The 24,474-nt window shown below is 47.0% G+C and overlaps 2 protein-coding genes across 2 annotated transcripts in view; one reads left to right on the top strand and one right to left on the bottom strand.

Annotated features, from left to right (window-relative positions):
- Positions 1-24,474, bottom strand: part of NOX3 (NADPH oxidase 3) — a 188,362-nt gene that overhangs the window by 151,539 nt on the left and 12,349 nt on the right. The gene's annotated exons all lie outside the window — the stretch shown is intronic.
- On the top strand, positions 10,948-12,322 carry LOC146062549 (uncharacterized). The gene is made up of 2 exons (XM_083174660.1): positions 10,948-11,079; positions 11,647-12,322. The coding sequence occupies exons 1-2, from the start codon at positions 10,996-10,998 to the stop codon at positions 12,217-12,219; spliced, it is 657 nt and encodes a 218-aa protein (XP_083030786.1). The 5' UTR covers positions 10,948-10,995; the 3' UTR covers positions 12,220-12,322.

Below are 24,474 nucleotides of genomic sequence, written 5' to 3'. Positions count from 1 at the left end.
TTGGGGTGCTTTGTCTCCTTCATTCCTTGTGAAAATGAAAAATTTTGAGCCAGAAGTACATTTTTGTGTAAAAAAATGTATTTTTTTCATTTTCACTGCCCAGTTGTACCAAAATTGATGAAACCCCTGGGGGTTTGAAATGTACACTATACCCCTAGATGAATTCCCTGAGGGGTGTAGTTTGCAAAATGGGGTCTCTTGTGGGGGGGTTCCACTGTATTGGTAATGCAACATAGCACCCACCATTCATTCCACCAAAATCTGTGCTCCAAAATCCAAAAATCACTCCTTCCCTTCTGAGTCCTGCCATGCACCCAACTGGTATTTTTTGGTCACATGTGAGGCATTGCCGTACTCTGGAGAAATGGGGGCACAGATTTTGGGTTGCTTTGTCTCCTTCATTCCTTGTGAAAATGAAAAATTTTGAGCCAGAAGTACATTTTTGTGTAAAAAAATGTATTTTTTTCATTTTCACTGCCCAGTTGTACCAAAATTGATGAAACCCCTGGGGGTTTGAAATGTACACTATACCCCTAGATGAATTCCCTGAGGGGTGTAGTTTGCAAAATGGGGTCACTTGTGGGGGGGTTCCACTGTATTGGTGCTTGGGGGGTCTTGCTAATGCGACATAGCACCCACCAAAATTCCACCAGAATCTGAGCTGCAAAATCCAAAAATCACTCCTTCCCTTCTAAGTCCTGCCATGCACCCAACTGGTATTTTTTGGTCACATGTGAGGCATTGCCGTACTCGGGAGAAATGGGGGCACAGATTTTGGGGTGCTTTGTCTCCTTCATTCCTTGTGAAAATGAAAAATTTTGAGCCAGAACTGCATGTTTGTGTAAAAAAATGTAATTTTCCATTTTCACATCCCAGTTGTACCAAAATTGGTGAAACCCCTGGGGGTTTGAAATGTACACTATACCCCTAGATGAATTCCCTGAGGGGTGTAGTTTGCAAAATGGGGTCACTTGTGGGGGGGTTCCACTGTATTGGTGCTTGGGGGGTCTTGCTAATGCGACATAGCACCCACCAAAATTCCACCAGAATCTGAGCTGCAAAATCCAAAAATCACTCCTTCCCTTCTAAGTCCTGCCATGCACCCAACTGGTATTTTTTGGTCACATGTGAGGCATTGCCGTACTCGGAAGAAATGGGGGCACAGATTTTGGGGTGCTTTGTCTCCTTCATTCCTTGTGAAAATGAAAAATTTTGAGCCAGAACTGCATGTTTGTGTAAAAAAATGTAATTTTCCATTTTCACATCCCAGTTGTACCAAAATTGGTGAAACCCCTGGGGGTTTGAAATGTACACTATACCCCTAGATGAATTCCCTGAGGGGTGTAGTTTGCAAAATGGGGTCACTTGTGGGGGGGTTCCACTGTATTGGTGCTTGGGGGGTCTTGCTAATGCGACATAGCACCCACCAAAATTCCACCAGAATCTGAGCTGCAAAATCCAAAAATCACTCCTTCCCTTCTAAGTCCTGCCATGCACCCAACTGGTATTTTTTGGTCACATGTGAGGCATTGCCGTACTCGGGAGAAATGGGGGCACAGATTTTGGGGTGCTTTGTCTCCTTCATTCCTTGTGAAAATGAAAAATTTTGAGCCAGAACTGCATGTTTGTGTAAAAAAATGTAATTTTCCATTTTCACATCCCAGTTGTACCAAAATTGGTGAAACCCCTGGGGGTTTGAAATGTACACTATACCCCTAGATGAATTCCCTGAGGGGTGTAGTTTGCAAAATGGGGTCACTTGTGGGGGGGTTCCACTGTATTGGTGCTTGGGGGGTCTTGCTAATGCGACATAGCACCCACCAAAATTCCACCAGAATCTGAGCTGCAAAATCCAAAAATCACTCCTTCCCTTCTAAGTCCTGCCATGCACCCAACTGGTATTTTTTGGTCACATGTGAGGCATTGCCGTACTCGGGAGAAATTGGGGCACAGATTTTGGGGTGCTTTGTCTCCTTCATTCCTTGTGAAAATGAAAAATTTTGAGCCAGAACTGCATGTTTGTGTAAAAAAATGTAATTTTCCATTTTCACATCCCAGTTGTACCAAAATTGGTGAAACCCCTGGGGGTTTGAAATGTACACTATACCCCTAGATGAATTCCCTGAGGGGTGTAGTTTGCAAAATGGGGTCACTTGTGGGGGGGTTCCACTGTATTGGTGCTTGGGGGGTCTTGCTAATGCGACATAGCACCCACCAAAATTCCACCAGAATCTGAGCTGCAAAATCCAAAAATCACTCCTTCCCTTCTAAGTCCTGCCATGCACCCAACTGGTATTTTTTGGTCACATGTGAGGCATTGCCGTACTCGGGAGAAATTGGGGCACAGATTTTGGGGTGCTTTGTCTCCTTCATTCCTTGTGAAAATGAAAAATTTTGAGCCAGAACTGCATGTTTGTGTAAAAAAATGTAATTTTCCATTTTCACATCCCAGTTGTACCAAAATTGGTGAAACCCCTGGGGGTTTGAAATATACACTATACCCCTAGATGAATTCCCTGAGGGGTGTAGTTTGCAAAATGGGGTCACTTGTGGGGGGGTTCCACTGTATTGGTGCTTGGGGGGTCTTGCTAATGCGACATAGCACCCACCAAAATTCCACCAGAATCTGAGCTGCAAAATCCAAAAATCACTCCTTCCCTTCTAAGTCCTGCCATGCACCCAACTGGTATTTTTTGGTCACATGTGAGGCATTGCCGTACTCGGGAGAAATTGGGGCACAGATTTTGGGGTGCTTTGTCTCCTTCATTCCTTGTGAAAATGAAAAATTTTGAGCCAGAACTGCATGTTTGTGTAAAAAAATGTAATTTTCCATTTTCACATCCCAGTTGTATCAAAATTGATGAAACCCCTGGGGGTTTGAAATGTACACTATACCCCTAGATGAATTCCCTGAGGGGTGTACTTTGCAAAATGGGGTGACTTGTGGGGGGGTTCCACTGTATTGGTGCTTTGGGAGTCTTGCTAATGCAACATAGTACCCACCATTCATTCCACCAAAATCTTTGCTGCAAAATCCAAAAATCACTCCTTCCCTTCTGAGTCCTGCCATGCACCCAACTGGTATTTTTTGGTCACATGTGAGGCATTGCCGTACTCGGGAGAAATTGGGGCACAGATTTTGGGGTGCTTTGTCTCCTTCATTCCTTGTGAAAATGAAAAATTTTGAGCCAGAACTGCATGTTTGTGTAAAAAAATGTAATTTTTCATTTTCACATCCCAGTTGTACCAAAATTGGTGAAACCCCTGGGGGTTTGAAATGTACACTATACCCCTAGATGAATTCCCTGAGGGGTGTAGATTGCAAAATGGGGTGACTTGTGGGGGAGGTTCCTAACTTTTAGCACTTATGGTGCCTAGAAACCTACATGGTGCCTAAAAAAAAATCTCATAAAAAGGAGGCTCCAAAATCAAGTAGGTGCTCCTTCTATTATGAAGCCTGTGGTTTGGTCAACGTGCACACTAGGGCCACATATAGGATATTTTTGAAAACAAAAGAATTGGGGGAATCAATTTTTAGTCACATTTCTCTAGTAAAATCTACTGTATTCGTTAGAAAAATGTATTAAAATTGAAACTCTGCAAAAAAAAAGAAATTTTGAAATTTCACCTACACTTTGTTTTAATTCCTGTGAAACACCTAAAGGGTTAACAAACTTCCAAAATGCTGTTTTAAATACTGTGAGGGGTGCAGTTTTTGAAATGGCATCATTTATGGGGGTGTCTCACATACAAGTCCCTCAAAGTCACATCAGAACTGAACTGGTCCCTAAAAAAATCAGTGTTTGAAATTTTCATGAAAATTTGAGAATTTGCTATTCATATTGTAAGCCTCCTAGTGTCCAAAAAAATTAAAAGGAAGTTGAAATAATGATGGAAACATAAAGTAGACATATGGTCTATGTTAGTTATTAACTATTTTGAGTGGTATGATTATTTGTCTCACAAGCAGAAAATTTAACATTTTGCAAATTGCTAAATTTTCCATTTTTTCACGATATTTTGGTATTTTTCACAAAAAAACACAGACTGTATCGACCCAAATTTACCACTAATTTGAAGTACAATGTGTCACGAGAAAACAATCTCAAAATCACTGGGATAAGTAAAAGCAAAAAAAAGTTATCCCCACTTAAGTGAGACATGTCAGATTTGAAAAAAAGGGCTCTGTCATGAAGGCACAAACTGGCTCTGTCATGAAGGGGTTAAAGACATTAAAGTGTCTTAACAATATTACACTAGTCTGTCTTTTATGTTTTCCCTCCTATATGCACTGTTGGTGATATAATATCGAGGAGAGAAGCAGGTGATTTTGCCTTAATCCACGAATAAGCCAGATGAACAGCTTTATTGTATCGAGCTCATATAACAGTGGTGGGATACAACTGAAAACTGTACTTCTCTGAGTGTGGGGTGCCGTTTTGTCCTACTTTGGTGGAGGGAACCATCATTTTGATTAACAAAATACTACACTAGGAGGCACCCATCTCAGCCCCGCCCCCCTTTTTCATATATATATATATATAGATATATATCTATATATATATAGATATATATATATGTATTTACAGCATAAACTAAGGTTGAGAGAACATTTTGGTAACAACAAACAATGATGAAATGGATCGATCGCAACCAGAATCAATCTCCATTAATCGGAAATTAGACACCACCAGTTCCTTTTATCCCTACTCAAACAATCCATCTTTAAAGACATTTTCAAGGTTAATGAATAAAGTTGGAGGCGATGCTTTTCTGTCACCACAAAGAAACCTATCCAAAGAAGTCATTGGCCTTGAGGAATTTGAGACAACGGAGGGACATTATTATAAGAGGAGCCAATAAAGGTGGTGCCATAGTAGTCCAGGACCTTGATACATATTGTTATCTGATTCAGCTACATATGCACATTTGGCAGTGGATCTTACAGTGGAATACAGTAAAGAGATCTCATTGGGCCAGATGCATTATAGCGGTGCTTAGTGCGCCGCTATAATACTTCCTGCTTCAACTCATTAACGTGGCGAAGCAGGAGGGGAGACCGACAAGATATATTAACATCTTGTCTGCCGAAGCGGGGGAGCGCTACCTCCCCCCTCTGGCGATGTCCCCTCCTGGAGATAGCACATCAGTTTACACTGATGCGCAATCGCCTTCCCTCCCGGCCGGCTGGACTGGGCATGCACGGGATCTCGCTACTCACACAAGATCCCCAGGGCAGCCCAGAGCCAACAGCAGGGACAGCGCTTGGAAAACTTAGGGAATGTTTTATTGAGTCTGGGATTCTTATCTGGCGATCCAAAGATACTCACCTTTTGGTGTACTTCAGCAGATGCCATTGCAGAGGTCTCATCCTCCACCTTGCCCAGGGGATGATATCCACTGTAGAGGCCATCATACCTAACAAACTCATGGCTGCTCTCAACAATACTTGAATGTCCCTTCGAATCAAAAGTATTAATTGCTGCATTTTCTCACACCTATTCTTAGAAAGCGATATCTGAAAGGACCTTGTATCTATTACCACCCCTAAGAATTGTATTTTTTGTGTGGGAACCAGCTGGCTCTTTTCCCAGTTGACGAGCCATCCATGATCTTGGAGGAATTGAATGATAGTCTTTCTCTGCAATGGCTTCGCTCTCTGACCGTGCTGAAATTAGTAGGTCGTCTGTATGCCCATATCCCCACTTTCCGTCTTCTGAGACACTCTATGAATACCAAGAGAACCTTTGTAAATACCTGGGGAGATGAGGAGCGGCATGCAAGTAAATTGGTAGTGTCCTTTTCCTATGCAAAATCTTAGATACTTTCTGTCATGTAATGCGATAGGAATATGGAAATAAACATCTTTTAGGCCGATTGACACTAAATAGTCATCTTTTCTCAGACCCATCAAGATTGACTTGGAAGTCTCCATATGAAACTTTTTCTTACTTATTCGGTCGTTCAAACTTCTCAGATCTAGAATGGTTCTGAAACCTCCAGACACTTTGTTTATGATGAAAAGGCGGGAGTAAAAACCTAACGCCTTCTCTGCCTCTGGAACTTCCTCAAATGCACCTGAGTCGATAAGTTCTTTTAAACTTAATGTTAGAGCTTTCCTCTCTACAATCGGAGGTGGAAGCTTTGAACTTAAAAATCTTGCCATATTTGGCCTTGAAAGAAACTACAGCTGATACCCAATGGCGACTACTTCCAGTACCCATTCGTCCCAAATGGATTGCTCCCAAACATGAGTAAACTTTTGTAGTCTTCCTGCCACAGGGACTTGCTCCACGGGCAACACACCATCATTGCCTCTGGCCACCCCATCTGATAGACTGGCGAAAAAAACTCCTGGTCATGCCAGATGCAAATCTCTCTCGAAACGGCCTACCAGGAATATAAGATCTGGCTTGCCTAAAAGATTGCCTGGATGAATAACCAGAAAATCTTCCTCTTTTTGTCTTGCGGTAGTCTGACCGACATGCCTCTGGACATCCTCTGTATCATCTGATCCAATTTGCTCCCAAAAAGAAAAGCCCCTTCATAAGGGAGGGTGGCCAGTTTATTCTTTTGAATGTGAATCTGCCGCCCATGACCTCAACCACAAGGCTCTTCTGGCGGCCACACCTAATGTCACCGACTTGGCCGAAAAGTCCAATAGTACATCCAGAGATGCTTCACAAATATAGGTCTACGGCCAACTGAACTTCAGTTAAAATCTTACTAATTTGTTCACGCAGTGATTTGTCATGTAAATCTTCCTGCAATGAGACACACATCCTAAGTGCTCTAGCTAAGGAAGCTATGGCCACTTCAGACTTCATAGATACTGAACTAGATATATGTTACCTCTTCAAGGCACTCTCCATTTTCTTTTACATAACATCTTTCGTGTAGCCCCATCCTCTAGGGGCATAGTCGTTCGTATAGTCACCTCTGCCACTGCTGCGTCAACCTTAGGGATACTACACCACTTTATAAAATCTTCATCAATAGGATACATGCAATCAACTCTTTTGAATGATCCTACCTGTTTATCGGCATTAAGCCATTCCTTAGATAAAATATCTTTGACCACCTTATGAACAGGAAAACACCTGCCTTTCCTGGATCTATCCTCAAACAAGGAATCATACTCCAATCTCACAGGCTGCTTGTAGTTAAGAGTCTTGTAAAGATCTTTTAACACTATCTCTTCCAATGCAAGGCTAAACAACCTCTCATCTTCCACTAGCTCTCCAGATTCCGCAGTAGAACCAAAGGAACCTTCTTCATCAGAGTCAAAATCTTCAGCTACCAGATCCCCTTCACGATCCAAACTGGTCTGTGACCTAGACCTCTTACTACTTAAGAATTCATCTTTGGTCACAACATTATTTTTCATCCAACTCATCAGTACATTAATCTGAGAAGAAACACTGGAAACTGATCCTCTCTTGGCACAATCATGACAGAGAGCCTCTTCCCACACAAACGATTTATCACATGAGGGGCAACTCTTGGCAACATTCTTTTTCTTACACAACTTCTTCTTAGGTGCAGAAAGCGCACTACAAAAGAAAAGGAAATCACTAACTATCTAATTCTAACAGACATGATAGCAGATGAACTTGCAAAAAATAAAGAACCAGTCCTCACAGAGGACTTACCTGGGCAGCAATATATTAGCTTTGGGAGGGGCATCCTCCATGTTCTGATTAAGCAAACAAAGTAATGCACACAGCACCTCTTACACCAGCCAGGCACTTTATATACCGGAAATAGAGCAAAACTTGAGCGCTAGGGATGGTGTATTGTGCTTATACACAGGTGGCTGCCTTCTGGGAGAGGGTTGCCGCCCTCAATACAAGAGATACCAAAAACAAAAAACAGTAGGCGCCTCCTCTATATCAGTATAAATTTATTACACAATTAACAATCACTAAATAACACACATAGAATAAAAAATAAAGGATAAAAGGTATTGGATAAATTGCATGCATGCACTATTCAATTAAAAGAAGGGCATATCAATGCTTTATATACCGGCACTTGCGGTATGTGGAATGCACGCGACCCGCTGTGGAACTCAGGCCACGTGCACTGAATGCGCCCATCACTTCAGGCCTCCTGTGACCACATCCACAGGGAGAGCTAGACACTCTGGCTAACTCCGCTGCCCACGCCCGCATTCTGTGACCATGGGGCAGCACACACCCGCCGGGCCATGGCTGTACACTGTGACCGGGAGGCATTATGAGCAGAGCGCCAGAGGACACCCGCAGCAGCACACCCGCGGGGTCATGGCTGCCTGAGCCAAGATATGTCCATGCCGCCGGCCAGGACCACAAACAGGTGCCAATTCTTGAGAATTGGAAACAGCTATTTTTTTAACAGTCTTGGAAAACGGACGACGGCTTCACACTGCTCCCCGAGTTTACCAGATCTTAACCCTATAGGACACCAGAAGAAGAGAAGATTGTGCTGTAAATGTTTGTCAGACAGTAATATAAACTCGAATAATGAGCACTGAATAACTGCACTAAAAGAGGCCTGAAACTTGTTTTACTACATTAGCATTTTAACCACTTCAAATGAACATATGCTTGCATAAATTACATCTGTTAATTTAGAAAACTGTCCCCATTAAAAAATGTATAAAAGAAGGGAAAAGGGGAATGGGAGTGAGGGCCGCAACAGTCTATTATGTACTATTAGTGTAAATCCTGGTCTTTGTTTATAAGAATCCTATCGCACTATATACGACTTTGAGAAAGCAGTAGCAAAACGTACGTCAGCGGGTCACATGGTGCACAAACGTGACCGCAGGTATTGGAACCAGGATCTATCCAGGTCAGCTACGTGCTGTTACGGTTAACCCTTGGTGCTCCAGGAAAAACAGAACAAACAAACCGATGCAGGGGAATGCTGGGTGTTTAATGAAAAAATAACAAAGAACACAGGAACTAATGCGGAAGACAACAGGAACAAACTTGAATGCTCTTGAAACAAAATACAAAGTGGCTGAGACTGAGGCACGAGGCACAAGACACCAGGCACAAGACACCAGGCAACGGCTGTAGGAGACTGAGGCTGAGGCACAAGACACGAGGCACAGGACACGAGGAAATGGCTGAAGGAGGCTGAGGCACAAGACACGAGGCACAGGACGCGAGGAAATGGCTGAAGGAGACTGAGGCTGAGGCACAGGACATGAGACAATGGCTGAAGGAGGCTGAGACTGAGGCACAGGAAACGAGACAATGGCTGAAGGAGGCTGAGGCACAGGACATGAGCTGGAAACACTCCTTTCCACAACAGGAACATAGAAACAATGACCAGCCCTGAGTGCTGGTCTGAGGAGGACTAAATAGGCCGCTCACAGGTGTCCTATTGAGCAGATTGCCTCCAATCATCAGGCACCTGATTCCTCAGAGTCTGGAGACAGAGAGACAAGTCCACAGGTGCCTGATGCCCCTAGTGGTAATATACAGGGATACAGAAATGCCTAATGCTGGGTACACACCAGGACGACTAGGGCACGATTCTTTCAATTTAGATCCAATTCCGACCGGTTGTATGCAGATTGTATGTACATTTGTGCGGTTTTGTCATTTATTTGATCCGATTCCGATCCGATGCGCGTACACGCCACTCGTTTGGTCGCATCTTTGGTCCTACGTGCTGCAGGTAGGATCCGTCAATCCCAGGCCGACCGACCGTCAATCGCATGCAGATCGTGAGTGTTTTTTGCCGCCTCCGTCGGCCGTCCGTCGTTTGATCCAGCCTATTTGAGTGGCATTTCCAAAACACTCCCCCGGCGCCATGTTTTTCCACATAGCAAACAGTGCTGGCGCAGCAGTTGGACTCTCCTTCTTGTCTCATCTCCCAGAACAACAACCTGGTATGTTTGCACTCCCAATGCTCTCCTATGCATGCCCACTGTTGCCACCAATGTATATAGTGTGTATAGAGCACTGTTTTGGCAACCGAGCACCCGACCATGTCACTGTTTGCTCGGGTGGGCCCCATGTGTGTGTGTATAGATATAACCATTGTCCACCATTGCAGTATTCCATGCACTCCTCTCTGCTAGGCCCCATTCACCTGTGTGTGTGTGTTTGTGTATATATAGATATATACATATAACCATTGTCCACCATTGCAGTATTCCATGCACTCCTCTCTGCTAGGCCCCATTCACATGTGTGTGTTTGTGTATATATAGATATATACATATAACCATTGTCCACCATTGCAGTATTCCATGCACTCCTCTCTGCTAGGCCCCATTCACCTGTGTGTGTGTGTGTTTGTGTATATATAGATATATACATATAACCATTGTCCACCATTGCAGTATTCCATGCACTCCTCTCTGCTAGGCCCCATTCACCTGTGTGTGTGTGTTTGTGTATATATAGATATATACATATAACCATTGTCCACCATTGCAGTATTCCATGCACTCCTCTCTGCTAGGCCCCATTCACCTATGTGTGTGAATAGCAATCTGCACAATAAAATGTATAGTGGTTTTCATCAAAGTTTATTAACAGTTTAAATACTTAAAACATAAGAACTAGGTAAACTGGTAACTATAACTATAAAAATTTAAATATGAAACAAAACATGGATATAACTATATAACAACTAAAATGGTTTTATCTTTTTACAGTTCCAATGTCCAACGCAAAAGAACAAGAATTTTTAGAAGGGTTTATCGAGAAGTATCGTTACCATGAATGCCTGTGGCGAACAAAGTCCAAAGAGTATTCAAACAAAATGAAAAGAACCCAAGCCTTGGAGGACTTGTCTCGCTATAGTCTCCCATTTCATCCAGAGGCCAATGTAGAATGGGTGCGGAAACGCATCCAGAATCTGCGCGCGGTGTTCTTAAAGGAACACAAGAAGGTGGAGGCTGCAAAAAAGTCTGGTACTGGAGTCGACGAGATGTATCAAACATCGCTCTGGTACTACGACAGGTTGACGTTCACCCTCAGCCAGGAGTCAATGAGGACAGGAGTAGTCCTGATGGTCGAACACGAAAACCAAGAAGTCACGGCGCAGGAGGAGGAGAATTCGCAGTCTGCATCGGTGAGCCGTGACAACCCAGTCAATTTTGTCCACCCTCAGGTTAATGGCAGTGTGGAAAATACGAAACCGGCTAGCCAGGATGCCAAAAGCATTTTCCACAACACGCCGTGCCCTGGATAGCCTGTAGTTAAAGATCCTTTTGTCATGGTTCAGGCCCCTTTGCGCATATGGCTTCATGACATGCTCGAGCCCCTGTTTAGTTTCCTGGACAGACGGCAAGTGAAGGGTGTTCGCTATGAGCCTTTCGTAGAACTTTGTGTCCTTGAAAGTGCCACCATCCGATGCACGGCCATTCCTTCCTACATCCAGGAAGATAAACTCATAGTTCGCATTCACCACAGCCATTAGTACAATGCTAAAATAGCCCTTGTAATTAAAGTAGTAGGAACCACTATTGATAGGCTGGGCTATGCGGACATGTTTGCCATCAATGGCTCCACCGCAATTTGGAAAGTTCCATCGCTGTTTAAACTCCTCTGCGATGACTTTCCATTCATTCATGCTGGTAGGGAACTGAAATTAGAAGTAAATAGAATTGATTTGTAAACATGTTACATTTTTTTACAGCTTGGTGACTACCCACCTGCAACCCCAGACCTGTCTGTCCTATCAGATAATGCATGCACATCGAGCGAAGCTCCTACTCCGGCACGCACTCCGCCACCCACCCTGGAACCCACTCCACCACTCCCCCGTGCCAAAAAAATGCGTGGCAAAGGAAAAAAAGGAGAAGCAGCAGCACATGAAGAATTTATGATGCGGGCACAGAGAGTCCTGCAAAGAAACCCAGACAAACATGACAACTACTTCACTTATGTGGCAGAGTGTGTTCGCAACATGGCTCCGGACCAGCAACTTACTTTTGAAAAGTTATGCATGGAGTTGGTGTATAATGGCAGTTTAGGGTATCTCAACAGTGGCACTAAAATAGTTGGCATGGGTAGTGCACCAGACACACCACTGTCATTAGAATCACCAGTGCCTACTCCGCCTGCCACCGTACCAGGCCAGTCGAGCACAATTCCAACACATACCCAGTCAACACCTACACAGCCTTCTCAACCCCCCCAGTACCGTCAATTCTACAGTTCTTTACTGAAAGAAGATCCGGAGTCTCCTGTTTTTGAGGATCTGTCTTAAAAAATAGGCTATTTTATCATTTACCATCGACATGGTCTCAGCTGCAGGTATGTGATGGCCACTGCTCACATGGCGTACATCAATGGGGCCAGGACCATTGCATCTGCGCCATGTGGGCCGCAGCCTTTACATATCTGCGGCAGACATCCTCTGCCACACAGTACCTTATCCCTACTGTTGTAAGGGCCTGTTTCATAAGTTACCAGAGTGTCTTTTTTTTTCTACGTATATGCTGCTACCTGTACCTGCATTACCAGAGGGAGAACAGGATTTTCCTCAATCTGGAGAGCAAACTCCATTTATTGCCCTTTTTTCTTTGCCAATAGTATGGGGTACTGTGTGGCAGACATGGTCTCAGCTGCAGGTATGTGATGGCCACTGCTCACATGGCGTATGGCGCACATCAATGGGGACGGGGCCATTGCATCTGCACCATGCGCCATGTGGGCCTCAGCCTTTACATATCTGCAGCAGACATCTTCTGCCAAACAAGGGCCAGAGTGTCTTTTTTTTTTATATGCTGCTACCTGTACCTGCATTACCAGAGGGAGAACAGGATTCTCCTCAATCTGGAGAGCAAACTCCATTTATTGCCCTTTTGTCTTTGCCAATAGTATGGGGTACTGTGCGGCAGACATGGTCTCAGCTGCAGGTATGTGATGGCCACTGCTCACATGGCGTATGGCGCACATCAATGGGGACGGGGCCATTGCATCTGCGCCATGCGCCATGTGGGCCGCAGCCTTTACATATCTGCGGCAGACATCCTCTGCCACACAGTACCTTATCCCTACTGTTGTAAGGGACTGTTTCATAAGTTACCAGAGTGTCTTTTTTTTTCTACGTATATGCTGCTACCTGTACCTGCATTACCAGAGGGAGAACAGGATTCTCCTCAATCTGGAGAGCAAACTCCATTTATTGCCATTTTGTCTTTGCCAATAGTATGGGGTACTGTGCGGCAGACATGGTCTCAGCTGCAGGTATGTGATGGCCACTGCTCACATGGCGTATGGCGCACATCAATGGGGACGGGGCCATTGCATCTGCGCCATGCGCCATGTGGGCCGCAGCCTTTACATATCTGCAGCAGACATCCTCTGCCACACAGTAGCCCGTACTTATTGGGAAAGTTTAAACTGGGTCATACATACTTAAATGTTTATATATAGTGTGTGTTTTTGTACAATATCTTTTATATATGGTATTATAATATATTTGTGTTGACACAATAAATCTATTTACTATTTTACATGTTTTACATATGAAAGGCCTAAAAAACCTGTTTCTGTCCTAGGCCTAAATAATAAATAAAAATATTTTGTTTGCACAATAAAGTGTACGATGTATTTTTCATCCTTACCTTGCAATACTGGTACTGCAGCACCTTCACAATGGCTTTGCAGGTCTCCGGGATGATGAGGCCCAAAGCTTGCGGGGAGATGAGGGATCCAAACTTCAGGTCAGCAAGAGACCGTCCAGTCGCCAGAAACCTCAGGGTCACCACCAGCCGTTCCTCAGCAGGGATAGCCATGCGATACTTGGTATCCTGCTTCTCGATGTGGGGAGTCACCAGACGCAGCAATTCCATCCTCAAGAAGTTCCGGAAATCATCTGGGTTATTTTCCCTGATGTCCCTGAGCAGTGGCATGTGCGAACGAGTCTGACGCTGCAGTAGCCACTGCTTTGTCCAGCATGATCTTTCCCTCCTGCGCTGGGCCCTCTGACGCCTGAGCTTCAGCACTGCATAATAGAGCAGGTAATGTTGCTGGTGACTACCCATCACTGCATTCTCCATAGTGCAGGCTTAAAAGACACTTTGTAATGGCAGGCAAAACAAAGTAATGTGTAAATAGCTATGTCCAGCGTTCAGCAGGTATAAACCAAGCCTCACTAGTAACAAAGCAGAAATACACTGGTTTAAAATGGCTGCTGCTATTCCTATCCCCCTCTGCTAGTCCAGCCCCTTCATTCAAATTTAAAAGGCCAATCTGACGACGGTCGCATGTGTTCTTGCAAAAAAAAAAAAAACAGTGATCCGACCGTCTTAACGACCATCACGGGCGCATCGGGATCGGATCGAGATCGTTCTGCAAAAAAACACAATTTTTGCTAATCGTTTGCTGGGGACTGCCTGGGAGCTCCCGGGAAGTCCAAGGGAAATCGTTCCATGGTTGTCTATCGGTCGTGGACGACGGTGGTCGTCCTGGTGTGTACCCTACATAACACGTGCAAGACGCAGCCAGCGAGACAGACATCCAGGAGGTAGAGGTAACAGGGAGCACGCCGGACTGTCTTACCTGACACCCAGCAGGGAACTGCGGGCGGGCGCCGATACACGAGAAGGGCCACACTTTGGTGCTGGGACTCTGACCTGTAACGGTAATTCAAGTCCGGCGGTGCTGAGACGCCGGTGTATGAGATGCATCCTCATGCAATTGCTTTGAGTCGGCTCCCCCGCTATGAAAATAGGAGGGGTATTGTAGCAAGCGCAGAATAATCTATAGTGGTCTGCTATAAGCAGTTGTGGGCTCAGAGAAAAAAGAGCTCCATAGCTGCTTTGGTGGACACAGTACATCGACACAGTGCCGGCACACATGATTTGTTTGTGTGTAGAGAAACAACGTGGATTACCCAAAACCCAAACTAATGGGTATGAATTATGTATATGAGTTGTTCTGATTTAGATACCTATTAAATGGTACATGTCTGTCACATTTCACAGAATGTTATTTGTATGCAATTGGAAATCTGAATAGTGTGAACCTGGTTGTTAGAGGCGCTGTACTATCACACCAAAAACATATTGGCAGGTGAACAATAGAGTCAATAACATGCACATTGGAGCAGCACATAGGCCCTTATTCTGATCGGTGCGGCCGGAGCCGCATATGCGGCTCCGACCGCACCAGACGAATCCCCGCCTTCCATACGGATCGCCACGGCCGTCCGTACGCGGCCATGTGGCGATCCGCATGATTGTGGACGGGGATACGCCTCCTCCATGGTGGGAGCAGCCCCTGCATTCGATGGTCGCTGAACATCGAATGCAGGGCCGCACGCTCCACCAGGTCCCGCAACACAAGACCACACGGACACTTGTCCGTGTGAAATCTTGTATGGGGGCGGGCAGCTGACATCCGGCGATGTCAGATGCCCGCCCTGTACCCACGCGTCATAGCCTCATTAGCATGCGTACGCCCCGCGTTTGCATGGGAACGCCCATGAAACGCGGGGCGTATGCATATGCAAATGAGGCTTCGTAGCCCCTCACGCCCCTATCCACCCCCTTTGCGGCGGACAAAATACGTGTACGGCGATTTCGGCTGCACATGCGCAGAGTGGCCTCTGCACATGCGCAGACCGAAAACATCGGCGGAACGGCCGCAAGCGGCCGTTACCGCTTCAACCAGAATAAGGGCCAATGTAACACAATTTGTGAGTGAAAGTCATTATATGCACAAAAGCAGTTATTAACCTTCAGTAAGGTGCGGGCAATTACCTGTTGATACATAAATGGATACAGCTGCAGACTGGTGATATAACTACTTTGTGACCAGTTACAATTCTATTTATATCTATCTCTTAAAGTGAAAAAACTGTATTGTGATCAGCTACAATTTTATCTATTTATCTATTAACTACATCTATCATTTCAATAGCTGGCATGAGAGCTGTCAGTAGACCAGGGATATATCCTGCAATGCATGCATAGTATCAGGGTTACCTGTGTTCTTACTGTCAGCACTGTAATCAGCTATATAATACTATATTCGATCACAACCCGGGAGGTTCCCACTCTCTCATTTTCCTTCCGCTATTTTAAATATGAGGGTAAAAAGCAGAAGTGGGATATCTCTGTCAGGGATGATCACTAATAATCTTTAGAGATATCTGCTGTATTAGTGATTGACTATTACTCCATATTGTGTAGAACACCCTCTTAGCAGACATAAAGGCTGATTGGACTTCAGAGAAGTACCCTGCAATGCCTGTATGGCAACAGGGCCATCTGAAAACCATACTAGCACCGTTGTCAGCTACCTACTCTATCCCTCAGTCATAACCCTGGTGCTCCTCGCTCTCTCATTCTCCTCCCTCTGCCTGAATGGCATGAAGGATGAACAGCAGAAGTGGGATAGCACTATATAGGGCTGACTCTTTGTTTCTCTGACCATCGAATACTCAGGTGGAAGAAAGATTGAATGCGCAGACGGGATGAAAGGTGGATATGACCTATGATTTAACCACACAACCATTCCAGAATTTGGATAACAGGTGGCGGTAGATATGATGGTCATTTTTCACATTTTCTCACAACTTTTCATACTTTTTCAGTGGTAGAAAATAACTGTGGATAGTTAAATTATGAACATATTTTCGCAGTGTGACAAACATAGAATATGAGAGGTGGTCATTAATTTTAATTGAGTTATAAATAAAAGTTAAATTTTACGAGTAGTCATAGCACTGATAATCCTTAGAACATAAGAGTGCCCCCAAACAGAGTTTTCTTTTTCCTTTGGTTCTCTCTTGAACCTAGAAGTCATATTCCCATTAAAAAATGTATTAGATGATCTTACCAGAATCGTCCCCAAGAGCCTCCCTTTTCCTTACATGGAGGATTACATGACTAGCATCTTCCTCCCGGGTTCTGTCAGCCATATACTGTAGTTGACCCAATATCAGATCAGACTGGGACTACTTTGTACTCTAATGCTTGTCCCGTTTTACTTGCCTATACTGCAACTTTATACTTAAGGTCCATACACACTGGGCGACTATGCCCAGCGTGTATGGACAGCGATGATGCCAATCATCGCTGCGGGGAATGCCGCTCAGTGGATACACACTGAGCGACCTTTCCCCTGCCCAGCGCCGACGGAGAGGGGAGGACGGCTTTGCATAGCGTAGAGCTGAAAGCCTTTTATCTGCTGGTATAACCAGCAGATGAACGGCTTTTACGGCGATGATGCAGGAGCGCGCAGCAGCGCCTACCGCTCAACACCAGGGCATACACACTGGGTGTTTTGAGCGACTTTCAGCTCAAAGTCGCCCAGTGTGTATGGGCCTTTACAGGTCACATTTTGATTTGTCCTTTATTTTGAATATTCTTATTACTCTATGGGTGACTACACTTGTAACTATTGAATTGTATCAAAAGCTCTTCACTCTTGTCTGGATGTGTTTGAAATGTTGGTACTTGTGTAGTTTCATGGCGCCAGCATGGCGTCTGTGCATCTGTGTCCAGCTGCGGGGCTGTAAACTCCATGCCAACGTGGATAGTTCGTACCCCCACTATCCACATTGGCATGGAGTTGATTATAGAAAGCGTGGCGACGTGAAAGCACACAAGTACCAAAATGTTTGCAGGGTACTTTTTTCCTTGCACGGCGCCCATCGTATGCCATCGCATACCACTAATTAAGGTATGCGATGGGACCCGATTTTTGGGTTCTAAGACCCGAACTGTACAATTTTAATATCGCGTCGCATCGCATGCCATTACAATGGCATGCAATGCGATTTTTAATTGTACAGGCACCCTAATGGGTGACTACTATGTTAAATGCACCCTCATTGTTAACGCCACCCCAACTATCAACGCCAACCCGAAGTGTGGCGAGCACAGCGAGCCCTTGAGGGGTGGCGGTACGGGTTCTCTGACCTTTTCATACCCCCACTATCCACGCCGGCGTGGAGTTGATTTTATACAGTGTGCAGCGAGCCACCGAGCCCGAAGCGTGGCGAACCCCGCAAGGGGACGCGGAATACATGTGAAGTAATCCGTGTCCGCTCGCCATGCTTCGGGCTCGGTGGCTCGCCACACTATATACCATTTGATCTATACCAGTGGTTTGGGAAAGGGTGTCAATTACCCCAAATGGGGTAAGAATTAAATTTCTGGGGGTAATGGATGGTTGCGCTGCCGAAACACCGCCGGGCATTCATATGTATCTATATGCATGCCCGGCTGTGTCTCAGCAGTGCGACCGTCCATTACCCCCAAAAATGTAATTGCCGGCATGCCTGGCTGTGTGTGTTACAGTGCTGTAGTGCAGTGCGTGATGCCCGAGGCCTCTAAGTCCGCCCGGTTCTTCAGTAGAGACTACTACTTGTGCATTTGGCAGCATGCAGGATGTACTGCCCCGGAGGTGCCAAGTTTCTTTTCCTGGCTATAGGCTCCTGCCAAGGTATACCCATCTCTAGTCTAGGGAAAAAAATGTGCACAGACTGTCACTATATCATCTTGAAACACTGACACTAATAGTTGCATGGATGTCACATTATCAATGTCTATACCTCACACAGTCTGGCAGCCATTGATGATGATGATTACCAGATATGGCTGTGTGTGTTACAAATCAAGGGGGTAACGTCTTTAAATATCTTTTGGGGTAAAAGAGTTGCCTGACTCCTCCTCTATACTGCTGATCATTGTATTATTCCACAATGCCTCAATAAACAGCTTTATTTAAAAAATGTATTAGAAGAAATATATGGACATATCCAATATGCCGATGCTTTTCAGCGGCCATTACAGAAAATATGGTGAATCATAAATAATATGTAGTTCACCTTATGGGGACACTGGGTAAGCTCTAGTTTACAGAGCAGTCACAGAAGCATGGGCACTTTTACAATGACCTCCTTGCGGACAGGGACCATCTCACTGCTAGGTCCTAGGCAAAGGAGCCATCCCTATCCAGCATTTGATTTTCAGAAGGGCTTCCCTCACTGAGGCAAGCCTGCCAGAAAACAAACATGGCATAAGTCTACACACCAAATGCTGCTCTGAACTTTGTATCTGGTTTGCAGTTCACAATCTGTTTGTCTTTGTGTTCTGTAGACGTCTCCCCATATTTTTCTAATCTCATCTCAAAAGTCGATGGATTGTTTTTTAGATTTTCAAACCATAATCTCTAGTAGCAAGATGTCGATTTTGTGTATGTGAGCCGCACTTACTGGTAGGATGTTCCACTTTGAACCAGCCTTGGTGAGGTGGTCAGACTAATCCATGCTAACCATTTGCTGCTCTTCACCTCACCCAGGGGTCAAGCAGATGCTTTGGGAATGAATCTGTTCCTACCAGTAGTGAACAGTCCGTAGTGTGTGCCGCTTTTGCAGTAATGGCGAATCGTGCAGAATCCATCACCCATTTAGTATCTGAACTAGCTGCAGCTCCAACAATGCAGTATAGGCATGTTAATAACCGCAAGAACAAAAAGATACATTACTATTACCAATTATTTATATAACTGGCAATAATACCAGTTATAATAGAATACATAGCAGCCAAGTATCAATAGAATCTAGTCAGAGTACCCATTAGTCATAACAGTTGTCAGCGTAGCCAAACGGCTGCCTAGCGTTGTCAGCGTAGTGTCCCCGTCAGGCAGCGTAGTCACCGTACTGTCCCCGGGAGCTGCAGCTCTGTCAACGACAAGCCTAATGAGCACCTCTCGCACAGCGCCGGTAACCACCAGATCCCCAGTGCTGGCGGACGCCGGCAGAGAGGCGCTCCATCTGTCTGAGATGCACGAGCGTCTCAGATGCTTGTGCGTCTCAGTAATTCTTGGGTCAGGGTATGGCAACCCTGCCTGTTTCCACTTCAGGGAGACGGACAGGGTTAGGGGTTCGGTAGCGCATGCGTCTCCTGCACAAAGGGGGGGTGCGGTGCGCAAGTGCATCTCATGCACAATAAAGGATGCCTTTGCCAGTGCTCCATGTTACATACTGGCAAATGTCTCCATTTCAAACCCCCACTATCCACGCCAGCCCGAAGCGTGGCGAGCATAGCGAGGGGACGTGGATTACTTGACGTGCATTCCGCATCCGCTCCCCCCGCTTCGGGCTTGGTGGCTCGCCACACTTTATAAAATCAACTCCACGCCGACGTGGATAGTGGGGGTATGAACAGGTTGAGAGGAATGGTACCGCGGTCGCAGACCCACGCTTCGGACAGACGTGGATAGTGGGGGTGTTTCTGGAACACATTCACACCTGTCATGTCAGGCAGGTGAAAATGGTCAATGGTTCCCACACAATGTAATAAACGCTGATACTGACAGAGACGCCTGACTGAATACGCTAACTACGTAAGCTCCGGCTAGCCGCGAACGGGCGGGAACACTACGCTGATATTGACAGGGACGCTGACTACGCTGGCTGCGGGAACACTACACTGATTCTGACAGGGACGCTCTGCTGACTATGTAACTGCCGCCGTGAAACTACACAAGTACCATCATAACTGTTTCAAACACATAGGGATACATTTACGGGTATGGGTAAAAACCGCCGGACCAGACATCAATATCTGCATTTTGAAGCTTGTAGCGTGTGGTCTGGGGGGGCTGCCTGTGACACCTGTCACCAGGTAGAGGAGGAGGGGTAGAATAAAGTCTCCCTGTATGGTCCGGGCATGTAGCAAAAACAAAAACATACGGGGAGGCTGTAATCTCCCCTCTCCCATGTCCCTGGTGATGGACAACACACCGCCCGGACCGGACACTACAAGCTCCAGACTGCAGATTTTGATGTCCTGTCCAGCGGTCTGGAGCCTAGTACGGGTCCTGTTTTTACATAGTCCCAAAATTTACTAAAGCTTCTAGAAATGAAAGAGGAAATGTTGCAGATAGCAAAAAATCAGATGCTGTCTATAGATCATGTCGCTATTACATTACATCATAGAAAATGATAGACAGAAGCTGATAGTTTGCTAAGGGCAACATCACCTTCACTTTAAAAGCTTTAATATAAATGGGGATTGGGTGAAAACCGGACCACCGGACTGCCGGACCTCCGGACCGGACCAGCTGTGTCCGTCTCCCTGCAGCGACCTCTAGTCTGGAGCCACTTTGCGCGCTCCCGTCTGTCCGGGGGGAGTGATTACTGACACACTGCTTCCCCGTAGCTGCCGGACCGGACTGAGACGTACTCACTGCCCCGGAGTCCCGGACTAGTGCTTACTAGCGCTGTCTTCTTCTGCTGCTGCTGCTGCTCCCGCAGTGACGGCGAGTGCAGCCAGTGGCAAACTTACATAAAGCAGGGACTGGAGACAGCTTCCTATACCGCTGCTGTCGGACAGCAGCAGCAGAATAATTATATATGGTCTACATTTGCGGCATATGAAGAAGGGGGGGGGGCAGCTAATCAATAATAAATGAAATCATTACTCATACCCTCTATTAATTAGTTAATTTATATAATGATAATACAATTCTTGTACAACGTTCCATACTTTAATGCCATAAATTCTGACAAATGATATGGGGCGCAGAGCACCCTAGTCCACCCGTTCCGCATGCTGGAACGTGAAGCTGACCAAATTCTGACAAATGATATGGGGCGCAGAGCACCCTAGTCCACCCGTTCCGCATGCTGGAACGTGAAGCTGACCTTAGTTAACCATTTCAGGTGCCACAACTAAGCGCACACTATGTCAGATTACAGGTCCGGGAGCCGGAATGGGGTGCAGAGAACCCAGGCCACCTATCACATCCTTTCTGGGTGCCGGAACAGGGTGCACACCATCTCAGATAGCTGGTCCGGGTGCCTAAATATGGAATACACCACCTCAGATAGCCGGTCCGGGTGCCTGAACGTGAAGTACACTACCTCAGATAGCCGGTCCGGGTGCCTGAACCTGGAGTACACCACCTCAGATAGCCGGTCCGGGTGCCAGAACCTGGAGTACACCACTTTACATAGCCGGTCCGGGTGCCTGAACCTGGAGTACACCACCTCAGATAGCCGGTCCGGGTGCCTGAACCTGGATTACACCACCTCAGATAGCCGGTCCGGGTGCCTGAACCTGGAGTACACCACCTCAGATAGCCGGTCCGGGTGCCTGAGCCTGGAGTACACCACCTCAGATAGCCGGTCCGGGTGCCGGAACGTGGAGTACACCACCTTACATAGCCGGTCCGGGTGCCTGAACCTGGAGTACACCACCTCAGATAGCCGGTCCGGGTGCCGGAACGTGGAGTACACCACCTCAGATAGCCGGTCCGGGTGCCTGAACGTGAAGTACACTACCTCAGATAGCCAGTCCGGGTGCCTGAACGTGGAGTACACCACCTCAGATAGCCGGTCCGGGTGCCTGAACGTGGAGTACACCACCTTACATAGCCGGTCCGGGTGCCTGAACCTGGAGTACACCACCTCAGATAGCCGGTCCGGGTGCCTGAACGTGGAGTACACCACCTCAGATAGCCGGTCCGGGTGCCTGAACGTGAAGTACACTACCTCAGATAGCCGGTCCGGGTGCCTCAACGTGGAGTACACCCCCTCAGATAGCCGGTCCGGGTGCCTGAACGTTTAGAACACCACCTCAGATAGCCGGTCCGGGTGCCTGAACCTGGAGTACACCACCTCAGATAGCCGGTCCGGGTGCCGGAACGTGGAGTACACCACCTCAGATAGCCGGTCCGGGTGCCGGAACGTGAAGTACACCACCTCAGATAGCCGGTCCAGGTGCCTAAACATTTAGAACACCACCTCAGATAGCCGGTCCGGGTGCCTGAACCTGGAGTACACCACCTCAGATAGCCGGTCCGGGTGCCTGAACCTGGAATACACCACCTCAGATAGCCGGTCCGGGTGCCGGAACGGGGTTCACACCACCTCAGATAGCCGGTCCGGGTGCCTGAACCTGGAGTACACCACCTCAGATAGCCGGTCCGGGTGCCTGAACCTGGAGTACAACACCTCAGCCAGTCCGGGTGCCTGAACCTGGAATACACCACCTCAGATAGCCGGTACGGGTGCCGGAACGGGGAGTACACCACCTTACATAGCCGGTCCGGGTGCCTAAACATGAAGAACACCACCTCAGATAGCCGGTCCGGGTGCCTGACGTGAAGTACACCACCTCAGATAGCCGGTCCGGGTGCCGGAACGGGGAGTACACCACCTTACATAGCTGGTCCGGGTGCCTAAACATGAAGAACACCACCTCAGATAGCCGGTCCGGGTGCCTGAACGTGAAGTACACCACCTCAGATAGCCGGTCCGGGTGCCGGAACGTGAAGTACACCACCTCAGATAGCCGGTCCGGGTGCCTAAACGTTTAGAACACCACCTCAGATAGCCGGTCCGGGTGCCTGAACCTGGAGTACACCACCTCAGATAGCCGGTCCGGGTGCCGGAACGTGGAGTACACCACCTCAGATAGCCGGTCCGGGTGCCGGAACGGGGAGTACACCACCTTACATTGCCGGTCCGGGTGCCTGAACGTGGAGAACACCACCTCAGATAGCCGGTCCGGGTGCCGGAACGTGGAGTACACCACCTCAGATAGCCGGTCCGGGTGCCGGAACGTGGAGTACACCACCTCAGATAGCCGGTCCGGGTGCCGGAACGTGAAGTACACTACCTCAGATAGCCGGTCCGGGTGCCTGAACGTGGAGTACACCACCTCAGATAGCCGGTCCGGGTGCCTGAACATGGAGTACACCACCTTACATAGCCGGTCCGGGTGCCTGAACCTGGAGTACACCACCTCAGATAGCCGGTCCGGGTGCCTGAACGTGGAGTACACCACCTCAGATAGCCGGTCCGGGTGCCTGAACGTGAAGTACACTACCTCAGATAGCCGGTCCGGGTGCCTAAACGTTTAGAACACCACCTCAGATAGCCGGTCCGGGTGCCTGAACCTGGAGTACACCACCTCAGATAGCCGGTCCGGGTGCCGGAACGTGGAGTACACCACCTCAGATAGCCGGTCCGGGTGCCTGAACCTGGAATACACCACCTCAGATAGCCGGTCCGGGTGCCGGAACGGGGAGTACACCACCTTACATAGCCGGTCCGGGTGCCTAAACATGAAGAACACCACCTCAGATAGCCGGTCCGGGTGCCGGAACATGGAGTACACCACCTCAGATAGCCGGTCCGGGTGCCGGAACGGGGAGTACACCACCTTACATAGCCGGTCCGGGTGCCTAAACATGAAGAACACCACCTCAGATAGCCGGTCCGGGTGCCTGAACCTGGACTACACCACCTCAGATATCCAGTCCGGGTGCCTGAACGTGGAGTACACCACTTTACATAGCTGGTCCGGGTGCCTGAACCTGGAGTACACCACCTCAAATAGTTAGATGGAGAGCCCCCCATTTTGATGTTGCTCCTGCTTCCTGGGATGTTGCTCCTGCTTCTTCGGTTCATTCTCTTTCTATATTTATTGTATGCTTACTTTAAGTTTGTTCTAGCCCCTCATTCTTTGCTGCTTATGTTATTAGATTCCAT

The sequence above is a fragment of the Crinia signifera genome, chromosome 3 (assembly GCF_055691185.1).
Source record: "Crinia signifera chromosome 3, ASM5569118v1, whole genome shotgun sequence".
Lineage (NCBI taxonomy): Eukaryota > Metazoa > Chordata > Amphibia > Anura > Myobatrachidae > Crinia > Crinia signifera.
Note: the sequence above shows the minus strand (reverse complement) of the source record. Positions and strands in the feature narration are given on the sequence as shown.

Coding starts and splice junctions, on each gene's coding strand:
- LOC146062549 (XM_083174660.1), top strand. CDS start 10,996: ATGAGGACAGGAGTAGTCCTGATGGTCGAACACGAAAACCAAGAAGTC. Junction 11,080..11,646: donor AGAATTCGCAGTCTGCATCG/GTGAGCCGTGAC, acceptor ATTTTTTTACAG/CTTGGTGACTACCCACCTGC.